This window comes from Trichosurus vulpecula, chromosome 1 (assembly GCF_011100635.1).
Source record: "Trichosurus vulpecula isolate mTriVul1 chromosome 1, mTriVul1.pri, whole genome shotgun sequence".
NCBI lineage: Eukaryota > Metazoa > Chordata > Mammalia > Diprotodontia > Phalangeridae > Trichosurus > Trichosurus vulpecula.
In genome coordinates this window covers 457,196,822-457,213,260 of record NC_050573.1, presented here as the reverse complement: position 1 = coordinate 457,213,260, position 16,439 = coordinate 457,196,822, and the positions used below count along the sequence as shown (strand labels likewise).

The 16,439-nt window shown below is 34.0% G+C and overlaps 1 protein-coding gene across 1 annotated transcript in view; it reads right to left on the bottom strand.

Moving 5' to 3' along the window:
• RASA1 (RAS p21 protein activator 1) overlaps nucleotides 1-16,439 on the bottom strand; it is a 125,381-nt gene that overhangs the window by 11,958 nt on the left and 96,984 nt on the right. Inside the window, exons 14-22 of the mRNA XM_036736510.1 lie at nucleotides 15,053-15,210; nucleotides 14,268-14,344; nucleotides 11,464-11,636; nucleotides 10,970-11,129; nucleotides 9,440-9,582; nucleotides 5,452-5,567; nucleotides 4,588-4,674; nucleotides 2,932-2,999; nucleotides 715-803 (exon numbers count right to left, since the gene is read on the bottom strand). Of these exons, the coding sequence (XP_036592405.1) occupies nucleotides 715-803; nucleotides 2,932-2,999; nucleotides 4,588-4,674; nucleotides 5,452-5,567; nucleotides 9,440-9,582; nucleotides 10,970-11,129; nucleotides 11,464-11,636; nucleotides 14,268-14,344; nucleotides 15,053-15,210 (1,071 nt within the window). The remainder of the gene's footprint in view (nucleotides 1-714; nucleotides 804-2,931; nucleotides 3,000-4,587; nucleotides 4,675-5,451; nucleotides 5,568-9,439; nucleotides 9,583-10,969; nucleotides 11,130-11,463; nucleotides 11,637-14,267; nucleotides 14,345-15,052; nucleotides 15,211-16,439) is intronic.

The window sequence follows — 16,439 nt, the reverse complement described above, 5'->3', positions numbered from 1 at the left end:
TATAACATTATTTTGTAATAAGAATCCTAAATGAGGAATTCAAAGAATTGTGTCTGAGGATCTAAATGATCTGATGCTGAGTGAAATAAAGTCAAAAGAACAATGCCTAATCATAACAATATAAATCAAAAGATTGCTAAAGTGAAAATTAGAAGTGATCAAGGAAACACTGGAGATTCTTGTGAAAAATTAATACAACACAGCCCTTCGAAAATGGCAAAGAGGCAGTGAACTACAACAAGACTGATTATCATTACCACTGTCAGCAATTTTCTCTTTATTAGATGTTTTTGCTTAATCATTTTCTTTGTCACAAAGGATGGTGTAATATGGAGGTAGTTGTGTGGGAAATTATGATCCCATAAAGATGAAATGCAAGGATAAAATGTGTTTTTTCTAAAGTGGCTTATGTTTAAAGCCCTGGTGTTATCTCATAGTTTTCCCATTTGCTTACTTTTCATATATTCAATCATTTCCAGAATTGTGAAATGTTTTCTCAGTTCTGGTACTAGCTTTCGTTGGAAATTAGGGAATTCCGAATCTCTGACTGCATCTACAAAATGATTTAAGCCACATACCATATTCTGGGGTAAAGATGGGAGGGGGGAAGAGGGAGAGGCATTAAAATTTTAAAAGTCTCTATTTAAAATTACATTTTGTGGCTTTGACAGGAATCTGTAAAATTACATCTTACATCATTAAAATATCTTTTACCTTGGCACCAAACTCAACCAGATTTGCTAAATTCTGCACAGATTTAGCCACCAGTGTCAGCGTTCTTGCAGCAGTAGGAGAAGGAGAATCTACAAAGAAAAAGAACAGAATACTTTTAGTGATTTGAAGTCAGAAGGGTTTTAGTCAGTTATTTGAGAAACTAGCACTTTAAGAAGCCTTCACTACCAAAATCCTAACATTCCTTCATCCAAAATGTAAAGGCTGATGCAAAAATTCAAGTGAAAAAGTTTTTTTGGGTCACCCTATATATTGGAAAATCTTATGAATTAAAGAAATCTGAAAACACTTTACATATTACTGCTACCAAATAGGTTATTACAAACACAAAATCTTATTCAGGAATCTTCAACCAACGCCTGATTTAGTTTACATTGGTTATCACCAGCATCTGGGAGCCAGCTAATGACCACCTAGTTAGGAAGTGCTAAACATGATGGGGATATTCAGACAATGACATTGCAAATCAGCAGACTCCTCCTTCATTCAAATTAAAAATATATCATCAGGAAAAAGTTGCAGATCTCTGTTCTAATTTGGGGACTTCTAACATTTCACTGATCACTATAGCTCATATCAAATTCAAAAGACAATAAACATCTTTAATGACAAGAATAACTAATCTGCTTTAGAGATAGTTGGGAGATGTATGTGTCTGTAAGGCATGTAAACTGGAGCACTTTAGTCAGAAGTTGTCTGTAGCCCACTTAAATGCCTGATCTTGGCTCTCTGAAAAGAAAGCCAGTTTTTGATCCCTAAATTCTTTTATACAATTTCATGAACCATCAGAGTTAATATAACTATTTTTTCTAGAAGTCTAAATGTGGTTAGACCAACTTGGACAAAATAATAATTACATTTAAGAGATAATCTGAATTACTTAATTCTTTCAGAATTTAAGCAATTCCAGTATCTATTTTGTTATTGTTCTTCAATCTTTTTTCAGTCATGTCAGATTCAGGCCCCCATTTGGGATTTTCTCAGCAAAGATACTAGAGTGATTTGCCTTTTCCTTCTCCAGATCATTTTACACAAGGAACTAAGGGTCATATAGTTAGTATCTGAGGCCAGGTTTGAACTCACAGAGATGAGTCTTCCTAAGTCTAGGCCCAGCACAATATCCCCTGCAACACCTAGCTGCCCTCCAACCTCCACAAGAGCAATGAAAGAAAAACACCATCAAAGACAAATGACTGCTAGAAAACTAAACAGTAATTTTTTTTCCCCAAAATATGTCAATCATATAAAAAAAACAAACCATATTCTACATGATTCACTTTACTTTCTTTTTAACAGATGACTAAATTTGTAAGACATCCTCCAGAAAATATGTGTAACACCAGAATCTGTGGTTTTTCGGGCATTTGGAGAATTTAAGGTTACCATTTGCTAGCTGGTGACAAGAAATTTGAGTCAGTGAGTGGGAGAACTAAGACTTCATTCATAAGCACTGAAATCCATTCTATCTCTGCTACCAGAGATACTATTTTAACTTGATCATACTGTCAACTCTGAAGATGACAATGACAAAAAGAGCAGTGAGTACAGGTTAATAAGGGCAAAACCAAAGACAAAATTCTTCCCTATCCCAGAGTGGAAGTATGTCAGTATCTAGTATTAGGAGTTTACCAATAACTGTTTTCCAGCAATCAAAAGTTTTACAGATTTCATACAAATCAGGGTGTTGAGAGGTAGAGAAAAAAAAAATGGAATGGACATCTCTACAGATACTTATTGATTGTTTCAGATACTGGGAGAAGAGATGATGAAGAAAAAAGGGAAGATGGAAGGAGGTAGTTAAGGTGCTATCAACAAACAGTTTTAAGTGCTTGCTATGTGCAAGATACTATGTTCAATATATATATGTATATATATGTATATATATATATATATATGTGTGTGTATGTATATGTGTATATATATATGTATATATGTGTGTATGTATATGTGTATATATATGTATATATATATATATATATGTGTATATATATATATATCCAATTATGAAAGTGGGATAAAGCTACTCCAAAAAAAAAAATAGCATTTGACTCTAATTTCCTGCTTCTTTTAAGTACTGAATCCAAATACAGACATAACAGCAATAGCAAGTATTAGTAAGAACATTTTAACTATTCAATTTTGTCTAAATTAATCTAGATAAATTACACATCTAAAATTAATTAAATGCTATTTATTTACCTGAGATGATATTAAACATCCGTGGATTAAGGATAGCAGGACAGATAAGTCGAAGAAAAACAAAACCACTGAATGGGAGAGGAAAAAAGACTTATGAAAAAAAAAAACCACAGTAAGATTCATCACATCAGATATATACATTCCAAACAACTAAAGTACTATAGAAAGTTAATACTGACTCTGAATGTAAGGCAACTCTGACAATTTTAAATCAGAAACAAATTTAATACCAAAACCTAATTTAGGATCACAGGAAACCACTAACAAAAGTTAGCTGCCCCAAACCTTCTCACTGGTAAGATTATAGAATTTTAACAATATCTACCCAAACTGACAATTTTTCCAGTAAACTTAAGTCTTTTATTCTTGGGATAAGATGAGGCAGCATGGCATAAGGAAAACAATGCTTGACTTAGGTTTGATGCCAGGACTGCCATTTATTACATGTATAATGTAAAGGGCACTTCACTCCTTTGGGTCTTAGTTTCCTTATCTGCAAAATGGGCAGTTGATGGAAGACTATGGATGATATCTAAGGACCCTTCTAACTTAAAGCATTATAATCATTTGTGTAAGTACATAAGGCTTAAGGACTGACATTTCCAAACCTTGCTTAGTAATGGAGACTTATCCCAATAAGATCTATGACCAGGAAAGAGCAAATGCAGAATGTACCAGATACTATATTCCCAACCTATTTCAACACTTCAAGAGATCTCTTTATAATTTAGTGCAGCTTAAAAAAAATTGACATCTGTTAGCCAATCTTCTGCTTATTAGCCTCTCTCTAAACTAAGCTCTAACAGAGGTACAGATCCACTCACCACAAAAACCCAGGGTTACCTCTGTATCACAATGAGATATAATAGGATTTTAATGGGCAGTAGGGGTTTGTCACAATCTAACTTTTGTTTTATAGATATTTTCTTTTATAGAGATTGATTTGTCACTGGTGTTAGCAACATCAAATCTATATTCAGTGAGCAAAGTAAAATTACCAGAACATCAGGTCCCTATTTATAAAAATGTAGGAGATAATAGGGCTGAGAGGCACTAGTCTTTCTCTAATACACCAATTGCCTACAAAAAAGCGATGAAGAAAAGGATTCTACTGAGGGCAAGAGAGAGGCAGGAATGTCCCACCAAGTTAAAAAGCAACAATTTCATAACTATTCAAAGGTAATCCATGTTGTCCCTAATGGGAGATTAGCATATTCTTTTCCCATTTTGAAGGTTTATTTCACAAATACAGTTTGGGAGAGAAAAAGCTTCTATGAAGTGAGCTCCTGACATGTTGGTTTTAGTTTAACAATTTTTTAATTGGATTTACAAAATGAAAATCTGAAGTAAATTAATTTAATGTCAACCCAAGACTAAGCTTTTAAAAATGAGATGCTTAACGTACCTCGGGAGACCCATACAAAAATACAGTAAGTTAAATTCTAACATAAGCTTAATGATTTGGAAACAATGCTCAGCACTATTCCAGTACGAAATGGAAGGTCAAACTATTTGTGTAATTTGTTTTCCAAAAAACGAGTTCTCTCTTCTCTTCCTAGTATGTCACATTTCTCCTATCTGCCACCTATTAAGCCACATAGCTCCTTACTTATGAAAGTTATACATTACAGAAATAAATGAACTGAAAATTCTTACCTAACAACTCTAGTTCTCATGGTTGTGTTCGTTGGCCATTTGTGTTGTACAGATTTCTGTAAACACCCATAAATATACCTCAATGTCCTGTCAAAATAACATAATTATGTTAATATGTAAGGCACTTTAAAAATATTTCTATGATATATTAAGTATGCTTTAGAATAGAAACCTTTACTCTTAATAGCATCTTATGATAAAATCTACATTCTATCCCAATTCAATCAACAACACTTTTTAAACACCTATTACATGTCAGGTCCCACATACTTTTTTAGTCGCTGCACATAATGCTTCTGGTCTCTACTCAAAAAGACCCCAACTCCTCCAAAGGCACAATGTCAGCAAAAGGCTTTTAAAATCAATCAGGCAAGCTTTCCATTATTTTTATTTTTTATTTATATCCTCAGCATCTTGATAGTTCCCAAATTAATAATATTTTGCTAGCTTTAGATTACTTATGTTTTAAGTGAACAAAATTCTACTTTTTGTTTGTTTAGAGGAAATATGGGGCATTTTTAACCACGTTGGTAAATAATATTTTTCCAACAAGGTGGCTGCCAGGAGACACTATGGAAACAAAAAACTAATAAATTCATCATCCACTATTTACCTTTCCAACTCAGAGATGCAGACTATATTACTTTTAAGTGAAGAGCACTTAGCACCCCAGAATTTATATAAGGTACCTACTATTAAATAGAAATAAAAGAATAAAATACACTATAATTAGAAAGTAAAAACCATATCATTCACAGAGCATAAGGTCTTTTTTAAAAAGTACAGATTCATTTTACAATTACACATGCTCATATACAAATGTAAAATCCCCTCAGTATCATAGCTAAGCAAACATTAACTTACGGAGGCAAAATCTCTGCAGCCATGAATATTTTTTCCACAAGCTCTGAAAGTATGTTCAATAGGTGTACCAAGTTAGTGTTTACATCTTCATTTTTTTCTAACTTTGAAGGATTTAACTAAATAGAAGAAAAGAACCAACATAAATGCTTCGTGAAAAGTGAAACTTCAAAGAGACTTCTATATCAAATAATTCTAACTTCTCTAGAAAGTACAATTTTTTAAAAGTGATTTGCTCTAGACAAACAACTGCTATAAATATAAAGGCAGTCTACACAAATGTTGATGACAACAAAAGACATATCAATATACTCTATCCCTAGAGGTTCTTCTAAATAACTTCTAAAAGTTATTCTACTAATAACTAGGTAATATACAGTACTGATCTGGTATGGGAACTCTTACACTTCCAGGAATAGAATTCCTTGTCATTCAACAACACAATCCAAAATATTTGTTAGGTACCATAAGGGCAAGCAAAGTGGGATTTTTTGCTTTTTTTTCTTTTGGACTTACGTTTCTGTAACACATTAAGTGCTTAATGTAAGGTTAATTTAATTAAGTGCTTCTCAGCACTAAAGCAATCAAGTGCCTTTGGTTGAGTCTCGTCTTTGATTGAATCGAATCTTTGACTACTGATAACAGTATATATTTCTTGGAAGAAGAGATGTGGGTAGAACAAGAGAAGCAGAGCAGAACATGAAGAGAGAAGCAGAGCTGAGAAAAAGAAGTGTGCCTGAGCAGCTAGGGGAACTTGCTTGTGGGAAAGCCTAACAGAAAGGATGTTTGTGATCCTGGTACTCTGTCTGTTGGTGTGTGTTAATTCCTCAGACAGAAGCCCCTGTCTGTTGGCCTTTATGAGTGAATTGAGATGATGGTGCTGGTAATGTGTGTAAATACTGTTGTAGCCCTAGGTTAAACTTTGCTTTCCCAGAAACAGAAGCTGTGGGCAGGAGCCCCTGGAGCCTACTGTCATGGAGGAACTGGAGGAACTTAAAGTGGAGCAGTCCCCATGAACTGCAAAAAGGAGCAGGAGCAGAGAGCTGCCTGGATATGAATCCAAGCAAAAGCTGGGAGCAGTCAGCCTTTGGAGAAAAAACCATGTGTGGGGTTTGGAAGTCAACCTTGAGTCAAGACAAAAGAGGAATTTACTTGGACACTCCGTACTGGCTGAGGAGATTGTAACTTGCTGTAACCTAGGGGTGGATGGTGTTTGTATTTTCTGCTACTCCTTAAAGATGATCTGTTGTGCTAGGGGAAGACCCTAGCCCGGGACCCCCTGATTGTGCAAACAAGTATTTTGGGGAATGCTACTGGATGCAATGATATATGCTGTGTGGGTATTCTGAGAAGTGCTTAAGATATACTGAACGATGTGTTTTATTTAAGACTATGTGGCCAACTTAGTAATAAGCTATTATGTTATGTTATTGTGAATGTTATCTTTTAGTTCCCTGAACAACATTTAGTTCTGAATAGAGAATTCATTATACTATGTGATTAGACCCTTAAAGTTATTCGCAACAGCAGTCCTCAGGTGTGCTGCCATGATTGGTTTTACAAAAAGCTGGTCAAACCCTCATTTTTAACAGACTAAAGTCTCACCTCTGAAATACTGAGTATTTGACCCTGCACAAGTTATTTAGCATTTCTGTGCCCCGGAGAAGTTTCCTAAAACTACAAGCTGCCAAAAGTGCCAATCTATAATGGTAGAGAGATTTTCCTTGAAGGAGGTCCCTACAACCAATAAAATCAATCAATCCATCAAGCATTTATTTAGTGACTATTTTGTACCAGTCAGTCAACAAGCATTTATTAAATGTTTACTTTTTGCCAAGCACTGTGCTAAAATACTGGGGCATAAAGGTTTAAAAAAGAAGCTCCTACTCTCAAGGAGCTAATTTTCTAATGGGAACACAATATATTTAACCAGGTACCTAACAAGATACAAACAAAGTAAATATGAGGTAATATTAGAGAAAGCAATTGCAATGGGAAGGGCAGGGGTAAGGGGTTCAGTGAAGAACACAGGAAGGTAGAACTGGAAATCAGGTAAACTAAAAAGCAGACATGAGAGAAAATTCCAGGCATAAGGGATAGCCAGGACAAAGGCACAAAGACAGGACACAGAATGTTGTGCGCTGACCAGCATAGCCAGACTGTAGAATGTAAGGAGGTGAGAAAATTATGATTAGACTGGAAAGGCAGAAAAGGGGCCAGGTTATGAAGAGCTTCAAATGCCCAACATTATATTTGATCTCAGAGGTAATAAAGAACCACTGGAGCTTATTAGGCGAGGGGAGGGTGACATGATCAGACTTAGGCTTTAGGAAAATCATTTTAGCAGCTGATTGGAAGACTGATTATAACAAAAAAACACTTGAGGTAGGGAGACTAATCAGAAAGTTACTGCAATATTCCAGGCAACAGGAAATGAGGTCCTGAACTAGGGTGGTGACTCTGAGAATAAAGAAAGAACACATACATACGCACAGGAACGACAGAAATCACGGGTCTGGAACCATACTCCAATTTAGTTGATATAATTTAGTTTTGTTTTCAGGCAGGAGATTAAAAATATACTTAAATGAAATAAGAAGTAGTGTGACATTTGAATAGTGGGTCAGCCTTGGAGTCAGGAAAATCTGATTCTAAGTCCTGTCTCTTCCAATGTGAACATGGACAAGTCACTTAACTTGTCTAAATTAAGTAGCCAAGCTGCACTGGTAGATAGTTACACTGATGAAATCATAGGTCCATAAACCTCTGCACCTCAAAAAAAAATCCCAAACTACACCAGTACCACCTTATTTGACAGGCAGCAACTATTGTTTATGTACAACTTTAAAGATGACAAAAATTCTGTGTGTCAGGCAAGTACTATAAATATCCCCCCTGTATGGATGAAGAAACAGAGGCACAGACATTAAGTGACTTGTCTATGTATGATCATATACTAGTAAGCAAAGGAGCCAGGATTCAGGTCCAGGTTTTCTGACTCAAAGTCCAATATTGTCTTTCCACTAAAACCACTGTGTCCTGGAAAGGGAGAGTCTGTGAAATGGAAGATGCTGGCATGAATTCAGACAGAATAATGTCCACTAATATACCAAAATGCCCTTAGGAGAGCTACATAAGCAACCTGTACTACTAGCTCTGATCCAGCAATCCATGATCTCTGGTCCAATTCTAAAAGTGCCTATTTAGAACCTGGGCAATATAATCCCTAGGTAGACATCATCCTTCAAATCAAGATTATCTTAAAAATTTCTTGATTTTCCTTGACATTTCTGGAGTTCAGGTCAACTCTGAAGGAAACCTAAGCATCCTAAAGTGAATGCACTGATTACTTGAATACGAAATTCAGAGTAAAGCGTCATATAATATTGTCCAGTATAGATTTCTCTTAGCAAATTGTTATTTTACCTTGAATTCTAATCATAACAGTAAAGAACATTTTTAATGCTTCCATATTCAACTAGCTAAACTTTAAAACAAAATCACAAAACATGATTAAATAATCTTATTCACAGATGACTAAATAGACATTTATAGATTTAGAGTGATATCTGATTAAAAATGAAATGAGTTCCTAAACTAAACCCTTTTCAGTAAGGGAGTATGGATAGATCTCTTGCAAAAGCAGGTTCTAGTGTATTTATATTAAGTTACATCATAAAAACCTGTATGTTACCCAAATTTTCAGTTTTTAAAAAAACTTTCAGAAAGCTGTCTATATAGATTTTAACAGTAATGCATGAAGGAAAGTAAGAAACTGACATCAAAATTTTATGGTACAACTTTATAATCTTAAACAAAACATTTTTAAAATTCCTATTTTGGCATTCATTTTTAAAGATACTGTGCCACAATATACACATGCTGTATCCACTTTATTTTAAAAAGATCACACATTTCCTTTAAAATACACATTATGAAATACATATTTGGCATTCCTTTGAGGGAAATACTGGAAATATTAAAGTCTTACTTCACAAGACTGCTTGCTTTCCATTATCTTTAAAATAGTGTCTTTCAGAGCATGGTGAACAAAACGTGTGGCTGTGGCTTTCATATACTGTTCCATCAAGGTGCTTGCAAGTGTGGTAGCTCGAAATAAGGTAGTAGCTTCATCTAAATAAATATTTTAAATGGAATATGAACAAAAAAGTGTAACAATTTAATCCAAATTAAAACATTCACAACTGCCAGGTCATCGCAATTATTTAAAAAGCTAGCTACATTATCAAAATGATATCATACATTCCTAGAGCACTGTGCACTATGCAAAGTTTCTTAACATCAATTACCTGGTTCGCCCAATCACAAGAGATAAATAGGGCAAAAGAATCATTTTGTAAAGAAACCCAGAATTGAAGAGTATAAATGATCTGCTTTAGTTGGATAGCAATCTGGCAGCAAAATAGGAACTAGAACTCAGGTCTCTAACTACACAATACCTTGCTTGTCAAAATTAATGATCAAAAGAATCAACTGTCTGACCTCCTTTGCAAAAACTTGTAACTGTATAAAAGTATGAAATTTGGCTTAACAACATGATGATTACAGATTAAAAAAAATTATATATTCTATCATCCCAATTACCAATTACTGTGCTATAATAATATTCTATTAAAATGTGTATGTTGCTATACGTTACACTCCCAAACCATACACCGCACTTCTTAAATGTTTATATTCTTCAACCTACTTAATTTCTAAAAATTGTTATGGCATTTTATTAATTGGTTTTATTATCATCGTCATCATCATGGAACGTGATTCCAGCAGCAAATTCTGATGAAAGCAGTGTGGTGGGAAAAATTTCATTAACACCAACGAGGTTTCCAAATTCCACTGAAATATCTAGATATACTATTTGCAAAGTACTAGACTTAAGGAATTGGAAGCAATACATATATGGTATCAGAGCCCTTTGGATACATTAATTCGCTCAACAAATTACCATTAAAATATAGCAAGGCATTATGCTAACCATAGCAGGAAATAAGGTATGGTCCCTGCCCTAACAGAGCTAACAAGTTCCCTTAAGAGAAGAGATGGGAATTAGTAGGGAAAGTGAGACTAACTATAAGGTGTACTATAAAAATGTATTAAAAGTAAAGTACTTAAATTACTCACAACTTATGATAACGGTAAGTAATAAGAAGAGCTCTGAACCCAGTATGACAAAGCAGGAAGTAAAAATTTCAAGTAATCAGAACAACAGCACTATGGGTCAATCTGTCCAGATACAGAAATTTTTACCCCAAATAACTTTTACTTAGAAAAACTTCTCTGTAATGCTACTCATTGTAATGCACAACTACAGATATGAGAATGACCCAAGTTTTAGTAACAGGCAACATAAGAGCTAATTGTGAACTTTTATAATTGGTAAAAAAAAAAAAATCAGAGACATGATCAAATATTAAACATTTATTCAAAGAACAAGAAATAAACGCTAAAAATCTTTTTGTAATTCCATTTTCTGAATGGCAGTAAAAAATTCATACCGTACCTTCCATGCTTATTTCTCTGTCATTTAGTGTTCGTAACAACAATGATTCAAGCTTTTCATGAAGAAAAATCTTCAGTAAGATGCTAGCCAATAGTGTTCGGTCCTGTCCACACACATGTGATAAAGCATAGACTACATGCAGCTCTTTTTGTAGAATAAGCTAAGAAGAATATCAGAATACAAAACTATTTAAAGTATATAATAACATCGTCAAGTAGTCTTAGGGAGATTAAAAAAGAACATTGTTTTGAGGCTATAATGACGTAACAATGAATAATTCATAGAAAATGGAAGAGATATGTAGCCTACATAGTCTAGTCTCTAAAGCCCAACATCACAACTTTGCAAGGCTTTTATAACCTTTCCTAGCTGTCAGCATGCCACTATAATATGCAATCACTATATTTAAGTTAATGGATGCTTTATTAAACATTTTAATGTTTCTATTAAATAATGCTTTCAAGGATAATTAGACTGGTAAAGCAATTTAATACCTCTTTAAATTCACTGTACTCTTCTTCTGGCATGATTTTCTCCATAGAATATCGTGCTCTGACACGCAAGGAGCCTGGTTCAATACCTTTTAACGGTATATGAGAACTGAGCTGGAACCATTCATCTGTCGCGTGCCCTTTCTGTAACCGGCTCAACTGGCAGCGCATAAACACTTGGGAAGAAAAATATTGTTCAAAGTCAAAAGATGTCAATGTCTTTAGAAATATGCACTTTGCATTACATCTCAATTGGCTTCACTATAAGTTTTTTAACAAAATACAGTGACATCAGACCTATTTGTGAGAAATGAAATTCCTTTTGCTGGTTTACCCTATTTGGCAAAAATTTTATTTTTGAAAGAACAAAACACACAAAGCCTGATGATTTCTGCAAGGATAAAATGCCAATTTTATTGCAACTAGCAATAGATGTAAAGTTGACACTCAAAAAAGCTGTTCTAAGGGGGAAAAAAAGCTTGTCATTTACCTTCTGACATATTTTTAGTTGAACTGAAATGTGCTCTGACTTTTAATTTCTTTGATAGATATTGGCTGGTCTTGTCTTCCGGAATAACAATAACTACATATGACCTCACATTTATATATGTACTTTACAGTTTACAAAGTGTTACACCTCCCACCAAATTAATGAGGTAATGAATGAGAACAAAATACTCCCCACTTTCAAATATGGAAACTTCAGTTTACAGGTTAAATGGCTTACTCTGGGGTCACATGTCTGATGTAGCACAGCCCCAATCTCAAATCCAGGCCATTTAACTCCAACTTCTAAGCTCTTTTAAAAGGTATCTTGGCCTACGGCAATTTATTTCTATTGATCATTAACAGTGAACTTTATACGTGCTAAATAAGGTAAAGAGAAACACTCAACACACTATTTGTAGCTTTTTCCTCTATATTTTATTTTTAGTATTTAAAGCACCAGTTCAATTTTGAAAATGAATACAAAAAATTCACCAGCCTGCAAGGTTAAGAGCTCTCCGTGTTCATTTATCCTTTTTTGGTTTTTTGGTTTATTTGGGGAATCTGTTTTGCCAATTGCCCTCATTATGAACTGAATTTATCAATAGTAAAATGAAAAATCTATAATCCTACTATGTAATCTAAAATCTTACTGATTAAAAAAACCCCAACATTAAATGATGATCTACAATGCTTATTTTCAAATAGCCAATTAATACTAAAACAAGATAGCAGTTTCAGGTAGTAATACAAATAGACTAGCTACACCCATAAAACGCAAATGAAATAAGCTTAAGTACGAGAGGGAACAGATTTTAATTAAGATAACCTTTTAAAAGTGAGGCTAGTCAATGGCTTACTGCTCTGTCCCTTTTGATGAGAGAACAGAAACATATTTAGTAATAAAATATAATAAAACATTAACTGGTTTGGTCAAAATATAAAGCTCTAAATGGATAGCTAAATATTCTGAAATAACAGGTGCCAAATCTGTTTAAAATATTGAAAATATAACCATCTTAACTGAAATTTAAAATTATACCCAAGGACATATCTATCACAAGCAGAGGAGCTGCCATTACCACTTGTTCCCAAGCCCAAGGAAAGGATAAGAATAATCAACTTCTTAAGGTCAAGTTAAAAACACATACTAGAATTGCTACTCTGCCACATGACCTCTGGAATCAAAAGTAAATTGTCCATTACGTCATCTCTCACAAACTTTCATTCCTTCTTCTGCTTTCTTTTGTATGTACTACTTACTATACTGCCCTTTATTAGTCCTTTTCACCATCAACCATTACTTTACTTTATTGTGTGTTCTGTGTGTACGTACACGTTATTTGCTCATAAGTTTCTAGGGGTTTCCTGTCATCTACTATGTTAAATTCTAAACTTTAACTTTTAATTTTAATATCAACTAGTAATTAATCTAGGCAGCCAAGTGGTGCAGTAGATGAGTGCCAGTCCTGGAGTCAGGAAGACCTGAGTTAAAATCCAGCCTCAGAAAAATTAACTAGCTATATGACCTTGGGCAAGTCACTTAACGCTGTTTGCTTCAGTTTCCTCATCTGCAAAATGAGCTGGAGAAGGAAATGGCAAACCACTGCACTATCTTTGCCAAAAAAAACTCCAAGGGAGTCACAAAGTCAGACATGACTGAAATGACAGAACAACAAGAAACTAATCTGATTCATCCCTTACTCCCTAAGGAATAAAATGGCCCCACCTAAAAAGGAGGGAGTCTACAAAAAATGAGCAAACATGCCTCTATGAAAACAGAAAAGAATGGGTAAGGCAATACTCAAGATGAAGCATTTTATCTTACTTTACCTATCAAGTCATATACATCCCAGTGTTTAACATAAACATTCCATGAGTATTTTCTGGCATTAATTTACACACTTCTCTGCAGGGAGTACAGTTAGAAAGAATCTTAGAACAAGACTAAGGAAATTATTCCTGTTCTCTAAAACTTAGTTTTGTAAGGATGAAAATAACAACACTTGCTCCACATACTTCGCAGGGTATCAGTTAGTACCTGGGGTGAGGGACAGAGATTGTAACTTAAAGCCCTACATAAACGTGAACTGTAATCGTTATTTCATATACGGTAACTCTGCTTTCACATATGCTTATGGTAGCCATACCACCAGGATTGTTTACTTGACTTTAAGATAGCATATAACTTCTACCTTGGCTAAAATAAATAAATAAATAAATAAATAAAATAAAATAAAATAAAATAAGCATTCTAAAGCCCAGGGACAGTATGTCCATAAAACTTATTTATTGTGGCACATTTCCCTGTATCAACTTACATATGTCAGAATCTTTGCTCTTCTTTGTTTTGTTACTCAAACTTATTTCAAATCTATTGATATCTGGCGAAAGATCACTAGAAGAAAAAGAACAAAAATGGAATGATATAAAGATATGAGTTGTTATTATAATAATCTGACTCCCTTACCCAAGCAATTAGATTTAAAAGTAGGAATAAAATGTTAAATGATATATGCAAGCTACCTAAAAAACAGGTACTAATCCCCAAATCCCTCACATTCAAGATCTCTCAAGATAATATTAATTCATGCCAGATGGCTCAGTGTATAGAGCTGGAGTCAGGAAGATCTGAGTACAAATACGGCCTCTGACGTTTACCAGCTGTGTGACCTCTGGACAAGTCACTTAACCTGTTTGCCTTAATCCACTGGAGAAGAAAATGGCAAACCACTCTAATATCTTTGTCAAGAAAAGCCCATAAACATATGGTCCATGGGGTCATGAAGAGTCAGCGACCCTTAAAGCGCTAAACACCAACATTTGTTTACTAAAGGACCTGGGGCAAACTTTTGTTTGTATGCACTGAATCTTTTGAACTTGTAAGACTAGAGTGTAGTGGTGCTGGGAGTAATACCAAATACTACAGGAAGATGTACTGCATAAACAAAAAAAAATTGGGCCAACAAAGGAATGTCATTTTTTTTTGAATAGCCAATATTAAAATATCTCTCCTTTTTGGCTTGTGATTTCAGGGCTCTAACACATTTGAAAAAAAAAAGTTTGACAACAGTGAGATTTAGATGAATAGCAAAACAAGACTTACTCAAAGACAAACTCTTCTGACCATACAGGGTTTTGTCCTTCTCTTGCATGTGTTTTTGCTACCTGAACACTGTTCAGGTATATGTTACAATATGGATTAGTAAAATGTTTTACTGGCAGTTTATGAGCTTCTTCAACATGTAAAACAAGACTGCTAACCTAAAAGAATGGAAAAAAAAAAGTCATTTTATTAACAATTACCTAACAGATCCAGAAAATAATCACTTTAAATTAAATGAAATTTCTACTTTCTTCTATTTTTCAACAGATTTTCCCATTCCATATGAAAATACTGACTTTAATCATATTTGCCCTTAGGAGTGTTATCATCAGGTACAGCATAAAATGCAACATAGAGTGTAAATACTGACCAACTTCTATATTCAAATGAGATTATATAAAATACTTTCTGAATCTTGAGACACTCACATAAATGTTAGTTATCATCATTATTTAAACAATCTTTCTACCTTAAAAAAAACACACACACAATCCCAACTTCTTTTTTAAAGTGTCTGCTGTCTTTAAAATAAAAAGTGTTATATAGTCTTGATAATCAAACATGAATACTTTCTATATGCACAGAAAAACAAAAGTATTATACATGAAAACAATAATTTCCATTACATACAGCTTGCAGTTTTTTAAAAATCAGATGTAATGAATAAATGTAAGATAAATTATAATTTGTTATATGAAAGATACAATTCAATATGTTGGCTGCAAAGCTGACCTGTTTGTCTCTCCTCCTGAATGTTGTTCTTTTCCTCTTTGATTTTTTCTCTAAATGTTACGGTGACCCTCTTTTCTTTCTTTTAAAATTCTCTATTTCCAAATCCCTCACCTCCTTCCCTCGGAAACTGATAAATAGGGGACAGGTGGTGATGGCAGTGGTACTTCTCTTATAACAAAGTTAAACAAGTCACAGTTGAAAGTGGACATATCAATTTCATCATCAAGTCCCCTAGAATCATGGTTGATCACTGCATTGATCATTATTTATAAGGCTTTCAAAGTTGTTTAAAAAAATTGTCATTATATTGTTTTCCTGGTTCTGCTCACTTCACTCTGTATTACTTCATAAAAATCTTTGTGGGTTTTCTTGGATAGAGACCCAGAGCACTCATATAACATAATCTCTTCAGTCATTCCTAAACTATACATTAATTTTTTAAAAAAAGCTTTTTCTGAATATAATCATGCGACTTTTGGTGTTTGGTTGTTACTATCTTTCTCTATTTATGTTAGTCATTTTCCTACTAATAAACACCTTTGTATTATTGGTTTAAATCCACACTACTCTAGTTTCCAATCCTTTTTTAATATATTGTAACTTGGCTGATACTTCATTCAATATTTTTGTACTGATAATCATCAGAAATAAAGGG